Below are 19,407 nucleotides of genomic sequence, written 5' to 3'. Positions count from 1 at the left end.
TTTTGTGAAGCGCGTATAGAGGCGCGTGCCGATGACGTGGTGACGTTCAAGGTTTCGCAAACCGGCCGTACCACGTGGCCAGTTCACGAAGGCTTCGCGCATGATTCGAAATATAATTGCCAGCGAAACGCAGTTGATCTATCCTGACATTGTGTGGATTTAGAACCTCATGGTGCGAACCCTTTGTGTTATGGAGCCAGAAAGAGGATATTTTCTCCCGTCCAGGGGCATTTTCAGCTGGTCTCTCCTAATAAGACAGGCACACAATAATAATTGTGTGAAACAGAATAGAAATACTTAATTAACCCTTAAGGGAAATTCTTGTAGAATAGCTACGAGAACACAGAATTAATTGCATATATATTAAATATAATAAATAAAACTACATTAATTATCATTATTATTATGGTGGACGACATAGTGAAGCCACATTGTCATTTCAATCACCACCTGCTTTACATTTATTATTACATTTATTTATTATTTGATAGCGCAGTCGAGCAAATGAAGCGCCATGAAGCTTCATTTTTGAACTACTCGGATGGAAAGCTTCAGTGCTTCATGAGGCTTCAGCTCGCCATCACTAATGTTATGTCATGTTATGTAGTTGGTATCGTTTTCTTCTGTTTCTTTCTCCTCCACAGTGGTGGCACTAACAACATCTACTGATCCTTAACAACAAAAATTATATAATAATTACATCAATGTGTGTCAACACATAAATATTTGAGCTATTATAAAGAAAAGAGTTCAACTGAAAATACCAGTCTCATTTAGCAGTGTTATGGCAACCTCTCCCAGGTAAAGAGTCACTGCTGAGGCGTCATTCTTAAAAGCAGAAGCAAAAACAATAGATTTGATTTGAAAGAATCAACTTCACAGTTTTGAAAAACTTTCCAGTTATAATAAATTGTGTTTGACCTAGAATTACAGACAAATACATAAACCTACTCTCCATAAATATTCCACTTTTCAATGTGTGTGGCTCCGTGTTGGCTGTCCATCTGGATACCTTGCAGCTTCACTCTCTGGTGAATGATGAGTTTTAAAAAAGAAAAGAAGAAAAATGTTCATTCTTTTTAGTTTGCTTTGGTAAAATTGAGTACGTTTGTGTCATGGTTTCTACATTACATTATAATTTCAAGAAATGATTCCCCAAGGGGTCCACAACAAAGCTATTTGTCTCAGGGGGGAACATTGCCAGTTGAATAGTTTAGTAGTTAAAATGCTAACACTGCACTGCCAAAGAAAATTCTCCATACCATTTCTGGTAGAATACAGACACATTAACTTGTGATACACTGGAGCCTGTCCTACCAAGCAGGATTAGTGGTTTACGAAAGTAACATCAGGTTCGCTTCGGGATATTGGATAGTACAACGCTGGTTGACTTTTTACCCGATTGGATCACCGTGGCAACTTATTGTGGAAACCTAATCCATAGCAGGTTGCGTTTTGAGATAAGAGATTAATGAGTAAAAGCACCGTCATCCCAACCAACCACTTCTCTTGGAGAAATGAAAGAATAAAATAGGCGTTGTTGCGTTAACAGTATAGGGTCTGTCCATTCCTCACTGTTGGTCATTTCATTCACATTTCCTTTCTCTGCTGTTACTGTATGAAAGTTCCTGTCAACCTGGCTCGTGTTTCTCAAAATTGTGTGTAGCTGCTATATTCTTTTATTGCATGGAATTTGTATATTCTTATCAAATACAATTATTTTATGTATTTTCCTTTCTTAAATGCCATCAGGCCACCGCAAGATTAGTTCTAACAAACTGAAGGTCATTTCCAAGCATATTGTGTAATGCTGTGAATTGAGCAGGCTGTGTTATTGAGAGGGTTCTTATCAAACTGAGACGAGCGCTGGTGGTCTTTAAATACAGAGAGCAACACATGGAGAGGTTAGAAGCAGGGTTTCAAGAATAAAGGTAAGATTTTCACATCCAGTATTTTAGTGTTCTTTTTTTTACTGATTAAACTGAATTTCCCTAAAGTGATTCGTGTTCTTTAGCTCAAGACTAAAAAATATTTGTGTAGAAAGAAGATATCTATTTAGGTTTATTAGTAGTTTATCAGTATTATCTTTTGTAAAATAGCCGTTATTTGGGAAAGAGCATCATTGTGTGGCTTTTGCAATTCTTCAATTCTTATGTGTGGGGCTTTACAGTTATGTTAGATAGCACTTTTAATGCTGCAGAGAACTGCACATGATGGGCTGAACTAGCTCAACTTTGCTGAACCTCCAGGTTCAACGATATGTGCGATTTCTCCAGATGTTGTTGTTTCCTCTAACAGTTCAAATACATAACTGTTAGGTTAATTATTGTATGATTAGTGTTAAGCATACATAGTTGCCTGTCTCTGTGTTAGCCCTGTGAAATACTGGCTTTTCTGGGTTTTTCTGTCTCTTGCTGGAAGTCAACTGAGATATGCTCTGGCCATTCATTAACTTGAAAAGGACAAAGCAGATAGATAATGAGAATGAATGTATGGATGTCTGCACTTATATTGATCCACAGTGACATATGTCCACATTCATAGTTTAGCCTAAATGACCTTCTGAAATATAGCATTTGATGTTTGATGCTATCCCATAATTGACCATTGTGTGTTATCTCAAAGTTGTAAAAAATCAAAGAAATTGCCCCACCAATTAATGGATCTGAAATACTTCCAGATGTAAATGATCATATATATATATAGATAGCAGAACATGTCAACAAAAACCTCATAAATTGATGCTTGTCTAATGAATCTCATAGTAGCTGGTTATTGAAGTACTGCTTTTCTGTGGCATAGTTTTTAGTGTTTCTTAATGAGAAAGATGGTTAGAATAGCAGGGTTAGAGAAAGGGCAAGTAATACACCTTGCCTTATAAAAAATAATGTTAGATTTCACAGTGGTGCAGTGCACTACATAAAGGTCTAATGTAAAATGTATGGTTCAGACTTAGCTCTGAACATTAATGTAATACGATTACACTTTTGACCAGATGTTCTGTCCTGGTACCTACAACACTGAAAACACAGCATATTATTACAGTTTGAATAATGTTTGATGGAATACTACATGGACATGCCATGCTAAAAAAATGAAGCACTTTTGTATTTTCTGGTCCCACCACATCAAGATCCACTGTCCTGAGTATTTAGTTTGTCTGAAAAAATGTTTATTATTTCAATTCCCTTTGTGAAAATTTTAGACATGCAAAAAATTGCTAGCTATACTAAGGATTTCTTGTTTTTTCTTCTCAGCATTCTGCGAAATCATGGCTTCCAGACTCCCCCCCCTTCTCATGTTCCTGTGCATCTTGAGTGTAGCTTGGTCCCAGCTTAAACTGTTTGATTTGCGGGCCAGTGATCTTCCCTCTAACTTGTTTGCAACCACGGACGGCTATGTGAAGGTTTTCTGTGGTGCAGCCACTCTTGGCAAAACCTCAGTTCGTAATGACAACAGCAACCCCTGGTGGGAGGAGGAATTCACACACTTCAAGGCTGAAGAGAATGAAGTGCTGAGGCTTGAGGTATACGACAGTGACCTCATATTCGATGACCTTCTAGGAGTATGCCAACGTCAGATAAAGTTAGGAACCCACGAGCATGACTGCTTTCTAAAGATGGGTGGCACCCTTCATTACACCTACACCCTCGGCCATGACAGTCAGTAGGCTTGTATACATGTATCTGACCTGTTTTCATTACACATGGAATTTGTAATTCTCTTAACCTGACTGATTATTTCTAATGGTGTAATGTTTGGTTTATATAACATTTCATGAGCTTGAGAGTTATTCCCTGTCCTAGATCAATGTGTATTTGACTATTTCCAGCCCTGTCAATCCTTATAGTAAATAATAAAGTATATGGCAACCAACCTTTCTCTGGATGTTCAGTAAATTCATATTCCTTCCTTCCTTCCTTCCTTCCTTCCTTCCTTCCTTCCTTCCTTCCTTCCTTCCTTCCTTCCTTCCTTCCTTCCTTCCTTCCTTCCTTCCTTCCTTCCTTCCTTCCTTCCTTCCTTCCTTCCTTCCTTCCTTCCTTCCTTCCTTCCTTCCTTCCTTCCTTCCTTCCTTCCTTCCTTCCTTCCTTCCTTCCTTCCTTCCTTCCTTCCTTCCTTCCTTCCTTCCTTCCTTCCTTCCTTCCTTCCTTCCTTCCTTCCTTCCATCCATCCATCCATCCATCCACTTTGTCCTATTTAGGTTTGCAGGGACAAATATCACAGTGAGTCCAAGATATTATTTCAAAAGTTGGATCTATTCATTATCTTAATTTAGATAAAAGAGGGGGGAAAAACACCATAACACCATTCAAAGGATACCTGTTGGAACAGGGAAACATAGGTTAATAACCACAATAATGTCACACGTACATAATATCATTTGAGAAATTAAACAGGGGGAAAAAGAGAGCAAAGTGAGGAAAGGTGTGACAGATGAGGTCCCCCAGCAGTCTAAGCCTATAGCAGCTTAACTATGGGATGTTTCAGGATCACCTGAGCCATCCCTAACTATAAGCTTTATCAAAAAGGAAAGTTCAAAAAGCAGAAGCCGTCTAAATACAAATCAGGTTCTAAAGATACTTCTAAAGATGCTCTACTTGATGATACATCAGTGATAATAGTGGGAAGGATTCCATTAATCTTCTCTCTGATAGAAACAATTTTATTGATAAAGAATCTCATGAAATCATCACTGCTGAGAGTTAAAGGAATACATGGCTCAACAGAGCTCGGACTCTTTGTCAGCCTGGCAACAGTGCTGAAAAGAAACCTGGGATTATTCTTATTCTCTTCTATCAATAATGAATAATAAGCAGTTCTAGCTTTACGAAGTGCTTTCTTATACGATATTAAACTATCTTTCCAGACTAATTGAGACTCTTCTAAATTAGAGGAACGCCACTGTCTCTCCAGCTATCTTGCAGTCTGCTTTAACGCACGCAGCTGTTAATTATACCAAGGAGCCAACCTCTTCTGACTGATTACCTTCCTTTTCAGAGGGGCAACATCGTCCAGTGTTGTACGCATTGAAGCTATAGTGCTGTCAACAAGAGAGTCAAGTTCTACTGGAGTAAAATTTAGGTAGCCGTCCTCTGTCATATCTGCACATGGCAGTGAAGAAAAGGATGATGAAATCAACTCTTTAAATCTGGTTACAGCATTCTCTGATAGACACCTTCTATATGTAAAATTCTTCTCAGAAGTCGTATAGTCAAGTAATGTAAATTCTAAAGTTATCAAAAAATGGTCAGACAAGACAGGATTATGAGGGAACACTGTTAACTGTTCACTCTCAATGCCATAAGTCAGCACAAGGTCAAGGGTGTGATTAAGGCAGTGAGTAGGTCTGTGAACACTTTGAGAAAATCCAATAGAGTCTAATATAGAATTAAAGTTAATATTTAGGCTGTCATTTTCAACATCTACATGAATATTAAATTCACCCACTACAATGACTTTATCTGTACTCAGCACTAACTGGGATAAAAACTCTGAGAATTCAGACAGAAACTCAGAATAAGGGCCAGGTGGACAATACACAACAACAAACACAAGAGGTTTTTGTTATTTCCACTTTGGGTGGGAAAAACTGAGAATCAGAGATTCAAAAGAGCTAAAACTAATCTTGGGTCTAGGACTGATTAGTAACCCTGATCTGAAGATAGCTGCCACTCCTCCTCCTCTGCCTGTGGTTGGAGGAACGTGAACATTTAAATAGTCAGAGGGAGTTGATTCATTAATGCTAACATGATCCTCCTGCTGCAGCCAGGTTTCTGTAAGACAAAATATATCAATATGATGATCACAGATCAAATCATTCACTAAACTTCAAAAGACTTCGAAGGGAGAGATCTAATATTCAGCAAACCACATTTAATAGTTTGTTTTTGTTCAGTTAAAGTTTTTGTTTAGATTTTTTTTGCATAAGAGGATTCGCTCCTTTTGTGTTTTTTGATATATATATAAAAATTCTGTTGACAAAATCCTTTTCATGGTTGATGATGTATGGTGCTTTTTTATGATTCTTCAAGTGTTTCATAAGCTCATCAACAAGATATACTTATAAACAGCCATAAGCAGCAAGCAAAGGACATAAAACCCAGTTACCCTCCCCAGAGTGTGCAAAGTGTCATCTGTATGAGTCTCATGATAACTGTGTGAGCTGGCAGCTGTGACATTGAAATCAATCCCACCTGCAGATCAGTAGAACAGTCTGAAACCATTGGCTGGACAATGTTTTTCTTCACACACCCCCAGAAAATTTGCATAATTGCCAAAAGTCATAGTTATAGTCATAGATGTACAAACGAAATGTGCTTGGATTCATGCATAGGCACACATTGATACATTCGGGCATTTTGACTTGAGCGTACGCTTCAGTAGGAAATCCACGCAAGTCTTTGACCCCTGGGGCCTCATGTACAAAGACTTACGTGGATTTCCTACTGAAACATGGCGTACGCTCAAACCAAAGTAATCTGGATGTATGAATCTGTGCACACGCATGAATACAAGCACATTTCCTTTGTGCATCCCAATCAACGTGGAATTCAGCTCATATGTCAAAGTATCCGACTCCTCCCTATCTATGCCCCTACTTAAATATGCAAATCATATTAAAATTAGCTGCGATTCCCCTCTCTGCACGATCAGAAAATAAAGAAAAAAGAATGAGTAAGACGGGAAAACAGAAGAACTGAAAAAGAAAGCGAGATAGAGGTGCTACTTTCTGAAGTGGAGGCCCGCAAAAATATGCTCTTTGGCTCGCTGTCCTACGATATAAGCAGCAAACGTAAGAGGAGTGGGTGGGAGAGCGTGAGCGAGGCCTTTAATGCTGTGAGGTCTGAGAAGCGCACACAAGCAGAGGTGAAGAAGAAGTGGTCCCATATTAAGGTGGATGTGAAGCGGAGACTGGCTGCCCACCACCGAAGTGTGGCCAAAACAGGGGGGGGGGTACCCAAGAATCTTCATCCATATATGAGAGTCCATTTAATTTTTTGTTTTATTTATTTAGGATATTTAAACGTTCTTAAAAATTACATAGGTGTAAAACACAGAAATAAAAGTTTATTGAATTTGAAAGGGTGTGCTTTATTATGATCCAGTATATGTTGACAATAATATCGTTTATCGGCAATAATTTGTGGGACAATATATCGTCCAGCAAAATTTCACATATTTTTAGACGATTTAATAGGCAGAGGCAGAGTAAATTGCATTCAAATGCCACAAATGTTTGAGATACAATATGTGTTAATTGTCTTATTAAAAGTGATTTGAAGATACTATAAATAGAAATTGTTTAGGCTATTACTTCAAAGTGAATTGACTGACTGTGATTGAATTGAACTGAGTGATTGAATTACATTTCCCCCAGGGATATTAGGGGAATATGAAGAGAAGCAGAAATATTGAGAGCTTCTTCCTCAAAAAAAGACAACAGTTAGAGCCAGCCCCAGCTACTACCAGCAGCAATGAGGCCCAGACAAGCCAGCCATCTAGGTTCAGCAATATTAGTGATGAAGAGCAGTCAGCTCCACCTGCACAGGATGGTAGGTTATGCTTGGATAGTTTGAATTTACCATGTAGGCTCACATTCAAGTTGTTTGTCACTCCAGTTATACAGTTACAACTGTCTTAAACATTCCTACACACATAGTTGACAGAAGTTAAGACAGAAGAACATTAATTAATGTTCATAATACACAAATACACATATGTATGTATGTATGTATGTATGTATGTATGTATGTATGTATGTATGTATGTATGTATGTATGTATGTATGTATGTATGTATGTATGTATGTATGTATGTATGTATGTATGTATGTATGTATGTATGTATGTATGTATGTATGTATGTATGTATGTATGTATGTATGTATGTATGTATGTATGTATGTATGTATGTATGTATGTATGTATGTATGTATGTATGTATGTATGTATGTATGTATGTATGTATGTATGTATGTATGTATGTATGTATGTATGTATGTATGTATGTATGTATGTATGTATGTATGTATGTATGTATGTATGTATGTATGTATGTATGTATGTATGTATGTATGTATGTATGTATGTATGTATGTATGTATGTATGTATGTATGTATGTATGTATGTATGTATGTATGTATGTATGTATGTATGTATGTATGTATGTATGTATGTATGTATGTATGTATGTATGTATGTATGTATGTATGTATGTATGTATGTATGTATGTATGTATGTATGTATGTATGTATGTATGTATGTATGTATGTATGTATGTATGTATGTATGTATGTATGTATGTATGTATGTATGTATGTATGTATGTATGTATGTATGTATGTATGTATGTATGTATGTATGTATGTATGTATGTATGTATGTATGTATGTATGTATGTATGTATGTATGTATGTATGTATGTATGTATGTATGTATGTATGTATGTATGTATGTATGTATGTATGTATGTATGTATGTATGTATGTATGTATGTATGTATGTATGTATGTATGTATGTATGTATGTATGTATGTATGTATGTATGTATGTATGTATGTATGTATGTATGTATGTATGTATGTATGTATGTATGTATGTATGTATGTATGTATGTATGTATGTATGTATGTATGTATGTATGTATGTATGTATGTATGTATGTATGTATGTATGTATGTATGTATGTATGTATGTATGTATGTATGTATGTATGTATGTATGTATGTATGTATGTATGTATGTATGTATGTATGTATGTATGTATGTATGTATGTATGTATGTATGTATGTATGTATGTATGTATGTATGTATGTATGTATGTATGTATGTATGTATGTATGTATGTATGTATGTATGTATGTATGTATGTATGTATGTATGTATGTATGTATGTATGTATGTATGTATGTATGTATGTATGTATGTATGTATGTATGTATGTATGTATGTATGTATGTATGTATGTATGTATGTATGTATGTATGTATGTATGTATGTATGTATGTATGTATGTATGTATGTATGTATGTATGTATGTATGTATGTATGTATGTATGTATGTATGTATGTATGTATGTATGTATGTATGTATGTATGTATGTATGTATGTATGTATGTATGTATGTATGTATGTATGTATGTATGTATGTATGTATGTATGTATGTATGTATGTATGTATGTATGTATGTATGTATGTATGTATGTATGTATGTATGTATGTATGTATGTATGTATGTATGTATGTATGTATGTATGTATGTATGTATGTATGTATGTATGTATGTATGTATGTATGTATGTATGTATGTATGTATGTATGTATGTATGTATGTATGTATGTATGTATGTATGTATGTATGTATGTATGTATGTATGTATGTATGTATGTATGTATGTATGTATGTATGTATGTATGTATGTATGTATGTATGTATGTATGTATGTATGTATGTATGTATGTATGTATGTATGTATGTATGTATGTATGTATGTATGTATGTATGTATGTATGTATGTATGTATGTATGTATGTATGTATGTATGTATGTATGTATGTATGTATGTATGTATGTATGTATGTATGTATGTATGTATGTATGTATGTATGTATGTATGTATGTATGTATGTATGTATGTATGTATGTATGTATGTATGTATGTATGTATGTATGTATGTATGTATGTATGTATGTATGTATGTATGTATGTATGTATGTATGTATGTATGTATGTATGTATGTATGTATGTATGTATGTATGTATGTATGTATGTATGTATGTATGTATGTATGTATGTATGTATGTATGTATGTATGGAAATTAAAGTGAGTTAGCAGCTATGGTTGGCAAAATCAGTGTTTTGCTAACATATTTAACAGCATTACAGACAGTAAGACAAATTACACTTTTGCTAGCAGTAAGGTAGAGATTTTGTAAAAACATACTTGCGCACTTACTCTGCAATGTCTCTGCCTCACCTCTCTATGTCTCTATGACCTCTGCTAACTCACCATGGCTGTTCCCATGCTGTCTTCAGTCAAGGCTGCCCAATAGACATGTCTTACCTGCTTCAGCTTAGGTCCCGCCAAGACAATTCCTCTCAGCAGCACGCTAACATTGCGAGCAAAACTTCTGGATTTGTAATTAAGATATTTGAGAGAAAAAATTACAATGAAAAAAAAACTTTTGCAATTTGGATCCAAAGTTTAATAAGAAATTTGTTTTACTTGGAATCTTTTTTATGAAATCTGTTTTTGCTTGCTTAATAAAACTTGTCTTGTTGATTGCATATAAAAGACAACAATCATGTCTTCTTGAGAAAGTCCTCCTTTGATTGCAGCAGATGTTGATAATTCATCCATCCATTTTCTATACCTGCTTAATCCAACTCAGGGTCACGGGGTCTGGAGCCTATCCCAGCTGTCATTGGACGAAAGGCAGGGTACACCTGGACAGGTCGCCAGTCCATCACAGGGCTCGTTAATAATCTGCTTAGTAGTTTTTGGGTAGGGAATACAATTTGCTTTTGCTGGGGCAACAGTATCAGAGCCAGTGACTCAAAGAAACTGGACACACTCATAAAGAAGGCTTGTTGTGTGCTGCAGATTGCTCTGGAGCCCCAAGAGGTAATTGTGGAAAGAAGAATGTTGCCCAATGTTAGAGAGAATTTTAATTTAGTGTGCAACATGTTTACTGTACTCATATAGTATAACAGAAACTATGCAGATTATTACATTAAGCATACATGTTGCTACATATTCATATATTTTTATGGAACTCATTTGTGAAGTCTGGCTCTGAAACGCTACAGCTGATTGTACAAAGAAGAATGGCGCACATGCTGCTCAGCATAACCTCTACAACATAAGAACACCATCATCGTGATCACACAACAATGTGTTCAACCAGAGGCAGTAAAGATAGGTACAAGTAATATTGGTCCATAGTAATAGCCTCATCTGATGCCTCATAATGACTTTTTGTTCTTCTTATTTATTCTTCTGTTCTAGCTTACTAAATAAAAGTCATTTTAGTTGTTAAACATGCAGTCTATTTTACAGAAGCATTTTCTTTCACTTGGATATCTCTAATTGAAATTAAAATGGTTCAGAATGTCACAAACTGTAAGAGATGAAGGAAAGAGTCTTTCACATCAATGTTTTGAATTATCTGGAAGTGGTTTTTAATTTTATTTAATTTTTTTTTTTTTAAATAGCTGCTTAACATGCAATATGATTTGTTCTGGACCAGCTTAGAGTTCCAGCAAAAGTTGCCAGGGCGATTTTACCTTTGTGACTCCAGGTGCGTTTCCATCAGCTTGTTTAGATGCAGAATCTAGAAGTATCGCATTGGAAAATTATGATGGATTCGATTAAAATCCTTGATTCGCACAAATTAATATATGCTCGCTACTGCTGGGTTTTGGTTGATTCGAAAGGGATGGAAACAGCTGTGTTGGCATCAAGTCTGATGTAGCGCACTTTCACCCCGATCTCTGCTTGGGCAGTTAAGGGCATTAAATAACACCTCCTGCCGCCTTCTCCTCATGACAGCCCCTCTAATCGCCAGGACTAACCGGGCTGACAGCTCCAATACCACTTGTCTGATTCTTAGTAATCGCTCAAGTCCTCTCTCCATGGTGATATACTCCGGCTCGGGAAACCGGTAAAACGTTTACAGGCTGGTTGTCAAGCCAACCTGCGGAAAACTCGCGCGAGTTAGAAGTTTTCACCAAAGTCCATACTTTTGATGGAAACACACATGATTTTAATCTTTTAATGCGCATTTCCCAATGATTGGAATCACCTTTGGATGGAAACATGACTATTGAAAACCCAGGCGAAGTTACAGTTACCTGGAGTTACCTGGCAGCCAGGTGGACTATCAATGTGATAGTGATGTGTCGTTCGCGAACGATTCGTTCATTATTAACTAATCGTTTATATGACTCGGGAGTAACGAGTAGTCTCAGTGAGTGATTCGTTCGTTTTCACGCAGTACCCTTCCTCCCCATATGACAGGCGGCTGCTGCATAAACTCAGTCAGCTGGAGGAGGAGTGGCAGCTATCTTCAGATCAGGGTTACTAATCAGTCCTAGACCCAAGATTAGTTTTAGCTCTTTTGAATCTCTGGTTCTCAGTTTTTCCCAAAGTGGAAATCACAAAAACCTCTTGTGTTTGTTGTTGTGTATCGTCCACCTGGCCCTTATTCTGAGTTTCTGTCTGAATTCTCAGAGTTTTTATCCCAGTTAGTGCTGAGTACAGATAAAGTCATTGTAGTGGGTGAATTTAATATTCATGTAGATGTTGAAAATTACAGCCTAAATATTAACTTTATTTCTATATTAGACTCTATTGGATTTTCTCAAAGTGTTCACAGACCTACTCACTGCCTTAATCATACCCTTGACCTTGTGCTGACTTATGGCTTTGAGAGTGAACAGTTAACAGTGTTCCCTCATAACCCTGTCTTGTCTGACCATTTTTTAATAACTTTTGAATTTACATTACTTGACTACACGGTTTCTGAGAAGAATTCTACATATAGAAGGTGTCTGTCAGAGAATGCTGTAACCAGATTTAAAGAGTTGATTTCATCATCCTTTTCTTCACTGCCATGTGCAGATATGACAGAGGACGGCTACCTAAATTTTACTCCAGTAGAACTTGACTCTCTTGTTGACAGCACTACAGCTTCAATGCGTACAACACTGGACAATGTTGCCCCTCTGAAAAGGAAGGTAATCAGTCAGAAGAGGTTGGCTCCTTGGTATAATTCACAGCTGCATGCTTTAAAGCAGACTGCAAGAAAGCTGGAGAGACAGCGGCGTTCGTCTAATTTAGAAGAGTCTCAATTAGTGTGGAAAGATAGTTTAATATCGTATAAGAAAGCTAGAACTGCTTATTATTCATCATTGATAGAAGAGAATAAGAATAATCCCAGGTTTCTTTTCAGCACTGTTGCCAGGCTGACAAAGAGTCCGAGCTCTGTTGAGCCATGTATTCCTTTAACTCTCAGCAGTGATGATTTCATGAGATTCTTTATCAATAAAATAGTTTCTATCAGAGAGAAGATTAATGGAGTCCTTCCCACTATTATCACTGATGTATCATCAAGTAGATTGATAGATCCAAATAGATCCAAATAGATCCAAATAGATCCATTCTGTTACAGAGACTTGAACATGTTATTGGGATTAAAGGAACTGCATTAGGCTGGTTTAAGTCATATTTATCTGATAGATTCCAGTTTGTTCTTGTAAATGAAGAATCTTCCTCACACGTTGGAGTAAGTCATGGAGTTTCCCAGGGTTCTGTGCTTGGACCAATTCTTTTTACTTTGTACATGCTTCCATTAGGTAACATTATCAGACAGCATGGCATACATTTCCATCGCTATGCTGATGATACTCAGCTGTACTTATCTATGAAACCAGATGAAACCTACAGGTTGGTCAGGCTACAAGCCTGTCTTAAAGACATAAAGACCTGGATGACTCAGAACTGTCTGCTTTTAAATTCAGACAAAACTGAAGTTGTTCTCTTTGGACCTGAGCGCTTCAAGGAGAAATTGTCTTGTTATATAGTTACTCTAGATGGTATTTCCTTGGCTTCTAGTTCTACAGTGAGGAACCTTGGAGTTATTTTCGACCAGAATTTATCATTTGACGCACATATAAAACTGGTTTCTAGGACTGCTTTCTTTCACCTTCGTAATATTGCTAAAATCAGGAACATCCTGTCTCAGGGTGATGCAGAGAATATAGTCCATGCATTTGTTACTTCAAGACTGGGCTACTGTAATTCCTTATTATTGGGCTGTCCCACATATTCTCTGAAAAGCCTCCAGCTGATCCAAAATGCTGCAGCCAGAGTTCTGATGAGAACTAACAGGAGAGATCATGTTTCTCCAGGTTTAGCTTCTCTTCATTGGCTCCCTGTTAAATTCAGAATAGAATTTAAGATTCTTCTCCTCACATATAAAGCTCTTAATGACCGAGCTCCATCATATCTTAAAGATTTAATTGTAAGATATTTTCCTAACAGAGCACTTTGCTCCCAAACTGCAGGTTTACTTGTTGTTCCCAGAGTTTCTAAAAGTAGAATGGGAGGCAGAGCCTTCAGTTATCAGGCCCCTCTCTTGTGGAATAAGCTGCCAGTAAATGTCCGGGAAGCAGACACCCTTTCCACTTTTAAGATTAGGCTTAAAACTTTCCTTTTTGATAAAGCTTATAGTTAGTGTTGGCTCAGGTAATCCTGAAACATCCCATAGTTAGGATGCTATAGGCTTAGACTGCTGGGGGACCTCATCTGTCACACCTTTCCTCACTTTGCGCTCTTTTTCCCCCCGTTTAATTTCTCAATTGATTTTATGTACATGTGCCATTATTGTGGTTATTAACTTGTGTTTCCCTGTTCCAACAGATATCCTTTGAATGCCATTATGGTGTGTCCCCCCCTTTTCGGTCTTCTCAAACCCTTGTTGGTCGAGGCGGATGGCCACCCTTCCTGAGTTTGGTTCTGCCAGAGGTTTCTTCCTGTTAAAAGGGAGTCGTTCCTTTCCACAGTCGCCTCAGGCATGCTCAGGACGGGAGATTGGACTGAAGACCAGTTTCGGTGCAATCTGTTGGTTTCCGTAGCTAGGATATTCATTTTTGAATTGGCTCTACATGAATTAATTGGATTATGATTACAATGAATTTAATTCCAATTGGCTTGAATTGGACTATATTACTTAAGTGCCTTGAGATGACAATTGTAATCTGGCGCTATATAAATAAAATTGAATTGAATTGAAGTTACTTCAATAAGTCCCAGGTCCGGCTTTGCAGCACAGGCCCCTGTCTGTGGAAGAGTATTTGAGTCAGTTGTCAAATTACATGTGAACCTGTGAAAAAGAGGATTCTGCACAGGTCTATTGGTGTTTTGGTGTACAGCTTTGGAAAAAAACATGTGACTGAATGATTAAAAGATTGATCTGAAAATGTGTTTATTTTCCTACTGGAAGTGGAGAGCAGAATGCAGAGACAGCAACCATTCACAATAGGACCTATGCTGAAGGCAAGAACATTACCACCCTCCTATACTCATTCATGATCTTATTTCCAGTATTGAGCTTAATTTAGCATCTAACAAATTAAAAGTAAAACAAGCCAAGAAAGTTCCATTTTAACCAGAAAAACAAAGTTAAAAAGAAATGACAACAAAAAAATATCTAAATTTAAGCCTTTTTCTCTATTCGTAGATTACAAATACTTTCAGGTATGTATGCAAAAGAAAGACAAAAGCACAATTCAACGCTGACCCTTACAACTGAACTATCTACAATGAATTAATAGTTAAAATTCTTTTAAACCAGTGTGCAACGCCCCGTTGATATTTTTAGGTGTAGTTAAGCACTAAAACGTAACATGACCACAGCAATAAACATCACTTGCAATAAGCATAGCTATTCATGCTCACAAAAAGAGACTTGCAGTTCATCAGACTGCTTCACAATAGTAACAAGTACAACACATAACCGGGGATGCAACTATGCATGTGAATGAAGGCATTGACACTTGTCAAAGCTATTCCTTTTGATCAATAATACAAACATTCTTGGCTTCCTCTTTTATCCTATCATCTCCACCAGCCCTCTCAACTTTAGATCATGGCAGAATCAAATCAAACATGCTGCAACCCTCACTTCAGAGAAGTGCAGCACGAACAGAAGAACCAACATCCTCAATGATTCTCCAGGTGAAAGCTATTTTATCTAGCATGAGCCTCAGCTTTAGGAAATCTACAACTAAAAACACAGAAATCAACATTTTTCTCTTTGTATCATAACAAGTTAGGCTGCAACTACACTGGTTTTTAGCTTAAAAGGAAAACGAAAAAAGGAACCAGTACACAGGATACAGGCATTTTAGTACATTTTGGATGTAGATTATTAGATCTTAAAAACTATCATAATCTTTCTTGTCTTTTTTGCCTTCGCCTTCAAAGCTGTCTGTTCCTTCACTGTTGTCACGCCGACGTTTGCGGCTGTTGCGGATGTTGAAGCGAGGGTTCATCTGCGGCAGAGGGTCCATACCCAGAACTTTATAGATCTGACGGAATGCCAGGAGCCTCAGAGCAAACTGTAAGAACAAAACAAAATTTAAATAGACTTTTAGCCTCAAGAAAGACGATTGTGTGTACTTAGGCCATTTAACACTACTTCAGCCTCAGGCTCATTTATACTCCCGTTTTGACGCAAATACGTACGTCCATTTCAAACGTCAAGCCCGACTGCCCACATACCCCCATGTGTGCTTTACATTGGCATGATTGTTAGGTAATACATCCACCAGAGTGCAGTGTGGAGTTCCGAGTTCACTTCCCAGTTCTGACATCAGTTTCATGATAATGCACCTTCTCGGAGAGAGGCATAAAAAGGGACAGCAGTGGTCTGTGTGGCCGGTAAATACAATGAGGCATGTGGATTTTTCTCTTCTTGTTTGTTCCTTTCACTGGTCGCACGTGAGCTCGACTGCGCAGCACTGCCCCCATGATGTCCGGTGATACTGCTCTGTTTGCTGCATTTAGGTACGCATCTGCAAGGTCTCTGAAAATATGCACGAAATGAAGGCAAAGGACGGACAGAAGGCTCTGTTCGTATGCATCTGCGTAAAACGTTGAGCCCTTAGTCTTTCAGCTGCAACCCTCCCTGTGTTAACACTCTTGGGAAAAAGTAAATAGCAAATCTAAAGACATAATTCACTTGTAAAAAGAATTCATTTTCTAACACACAGGTTACTGAACCAAATTCATCTTTCTATGACACTGCCCTCCTCTGGACAGAGATCTGTGATGCTTTTCCAGGAATCTGTTGTTTGGTAATGCTACATCTATAACTGCAGATTACCACAGTATCTGGTCTGTTGGCCACTACTCGCCATCATTTCCTCACATGTGATAAGACTGTTAACCTACAGAGAAGGAACAGCTTAGAGCTGCATCCAACAGTAGGTGTCAGGTATGGGCATTTGTGTTTGTTTGCAGCATAAAAGCGATCAGCTCATCACATGCAGTTAGTAGCTTCTATTTCTGCTGTAACATGTAAAGTTGCAACCATGTAATATAACCACTTCATTGAATAGACAAATAAAACCATAAAGAAATGTCTCATAGCACACTAATGGGGTGTGTCTCTGAAGAAGTCAAAATTGTATAGTTAAGGGGTGAAACAGGATTGACTTCATGAGCTTCTTCTCCAATAAAATTGTTTCTATCAGAGAGAAAATCCAATCCGCCCCACCACTGTCACCATTGTATCATTTAGTACAGCAGCTTTAGAACCTGCTACTGTTCTATTGAGCTCTCTCAGCTCACTTCACCCATAGCTTCAGTCATGCTGTTGACAGGACTCTAAATTCACTTTTTTGATCATCAGCCAATGTGGCCGGTAAGGTACCAGCTAATCAGAATTTCCACGAGCCACATTTTTTCCTGTGCAAAAAAAGCCACTGAATTAATTTGATCATTTTATTAACTTTAAATTAATCTTACAGTGAAGTTGGGAATGTATATCCAATTAACATAATCACAATAAAATGAAATGTAAGTACATACAAAAAAGATCCTAACATTTCATTACTCATTATAACCCTTACATACTACTCAGGGCCTAATTTGATCAATTTTTTGTACTTTGAAATGAATAGATCCTCCATGAAATTATTTGTTTTATGTTTTTCTTTAGCATACATTCGGCAATCCTGACAGAACATACGTCGTTTCACCCCAACCCTAACCCGAGCCACTGCCGACCAGTTAGCCATTTACAGTTAAATTTCCTGTTTTTAGTTTCGTGAGCTCCTCCCTTACCTCTTTGGTAGGCACAGCCTTTCTCTTCACGGCTGGCGGTGTTTGTATTTGTACCGGCCTCTATCGTTTTTCCAACCCAATAGTGACCCACGCCCACTCCCCGAGTACGACAGCCTCGAAAAAGTTGGTAAAGTTACTTATTTATCAGCACCCAAGCCAGCTAGTGAGTTTTTTTTAAATACACGGCAAAATTAATTTTCACTTGTGTTAATTTAGAGCCATGGTTGTTGAGTTGAGCTGTGTGTTCAAGGCAACTTTTTTTCAGCAACTGAGTAGTACTGAGGAGCATGCATCTTCCATCCAGCAGCAGCCTCAGAGGATATAAGAGCCCAGTGGATAAACTATATCTGAGGCTAATGTTCCAGCAGAGTTAGCTAAAGACTGGGAATGTGCAGCAACCACTTTTCATCCCACTGTTTTAACAACTTGGTCCAGTTCAACGCTGGACTGAAGGAACTGAGCCACAAAGAGGGATCAGATCGACTCGGCACCTCGTCTGTCGGACCAGGCAGATGGCCGCCCTTCGTGCTTCTCTTCCCGTTAAACGGCAGGTTTTTTTCTTTCCATCGCCACCTTGTGCATACTCAGGATGTGGGATTGGATCGAAGAGAAGTTTCATAATGTGTTGGTTTTCTTAGCGAGGGCAACTTTTTTTTTTTGGCCCTGCATGTATGAATTTGACTAATTGGGCTTGTAATGAATTTGACTGGATGATGATAGTATAACACTGAATTGGACTGTATCTTTCAAGTGCCTTGAGATGACATTTGTTGTGATTTTGCACTATATAAGTCGAGCTGAATAAAAGTGATTGGGCAGTGAGTTTACATAGAACTCAAGAGAACATACTTGAGCACTCGATGTTATGTCCTCTCTCTGTTGCTCTCCCATATGTGCTAGGGTATCCAGAGGCTTCTTTTCACAAGGATCTAACAATCCTGGTCCACCTGTTGAAGAAAAGAAAACATTTAGATTTTTTATCTATTTTATTTTTTTTACATAAAACCCTGAAAAATGCAAAGTAAACGCGGTATAACGCTGACATCTTTAAGTTGCTTTACACATTTGGCATGTTGACATGTCAGCGCAAAGGGAACTTGGAATGTGAAAACTTGCCACATCTTTTATTTCCTAACTGAGAATTAGCAAATATGAAAAGGAAGTACAAAGTGCATGGCTGGGCACAGAGGAGTCCTGGTCTTAAAGCATTCAAGAGTTTCTTCAGAATCTTGTGAATACTTCCACAGTTCTGTGAAGGCTGCCACAGAATAGGCAGAGGTACAGTCTGCTTTTCCAAAGGAAGGATAGGCACATGAGCTATATGCATCTTTAACATTTGCTTAGAATAATTCTAATGTTTAATTTTCTGAAGTGACCAGCTAACACGTGATGCAGAGAGAGAGTAATAACATGCAGTTAACTGACTGCTATATTTATTACAGAACACAAGGAACACAGCAAAGTCAAGAAAATACATTGTTTATTAACTCAACTTAAAGTACATTTATGCACACCCTTGTGTGCTGTACTTTCTTTGAGAAGGGTTTCA

General features: G+C 37.6%; 2 protein-coding genes across 3 annotated transcripts in view; one reads left to right on the top strand and one right to left on the bottom strand.

The window, feature by feature from the left end:
• The first annotated feature begins 1,845 nt into the window (after nt 1–1,845).
• Nucleotides 1,846–3,880, top strand: LOC140309229 (perforin-1-like). The gene is made up of 2 exons (XM_072387052.1): nt 1,846–1,931; nt 3,258–3,880. The coding sequence occupies exon 2, from the start codon at nt 3,272–3,274 to the stop codon at nt 3,668–3,670; it is 399 nt and encodes a 132-aa protein (XP_072243153.1). The 5' UTR covers nt 1,846–1,931; nt 3,258–3,271; the 3' UTR covers nt 3,671–3,880.
• Nucleotides 3,881–14,977: 11,097 nt separating this feature from the next.
• Nucleotides 14,978–19,407, bottom strand: part of zfr (zinc finger RNA binding protein) — a 42,415-nt gene continuing 37,985 nt past the window's right edge. For both annotated transcript variants that reach the window (XM_072388592.1, XM_072388593.1), the window contains exons 19-20: nt 18,708–18,805; nt 14,978–16,129 (exon numbers count right to left, since the gene is read on the bottom strand). In XM_072388592.1, the coding sequence (XP_072244693.1) occupies nt 15,947–16,129; nt 18,708–18,805 (281 nt within the window). In that variant the 3' untranslated portion in view covers nt 14,978–15,946. The remainder of the gene's footprint in view (nt 16,130–18,707; nt 18,806–19,407) is intronic.

Source organism: Leuresthes tenuis, unplaced genomic scaffold (assembly GCF_036924035.1).
Source record: "Leuresthes tenuis unplaced genomic scaffold, fLeuTen1.0.hap1 SCAF_6, whole genome shotgun sequence".
In the NCBI taxonomy this organism is placed as follows: Eukaryota; Metazoa; Chordata; class Actinopteri; order Atheriniformes; family Atherinopsidae; genus Leuresthes; species Leuresthes tenuis.
The sequence above is the reverse complement of the archived record's forward strand: the minus strand, read 5'-3'. Positions and strand labels throughout refer to the sequence as shown.

Coding starts and splice junctions, on each gene's coding strand:
- LOC140309229 (XM_072387052.1), top strand. CDS start 3,272: ATGGCTTCCAGACTCCCCCCCCTTCTCATGTTCCTGTGCATCTTGAGT.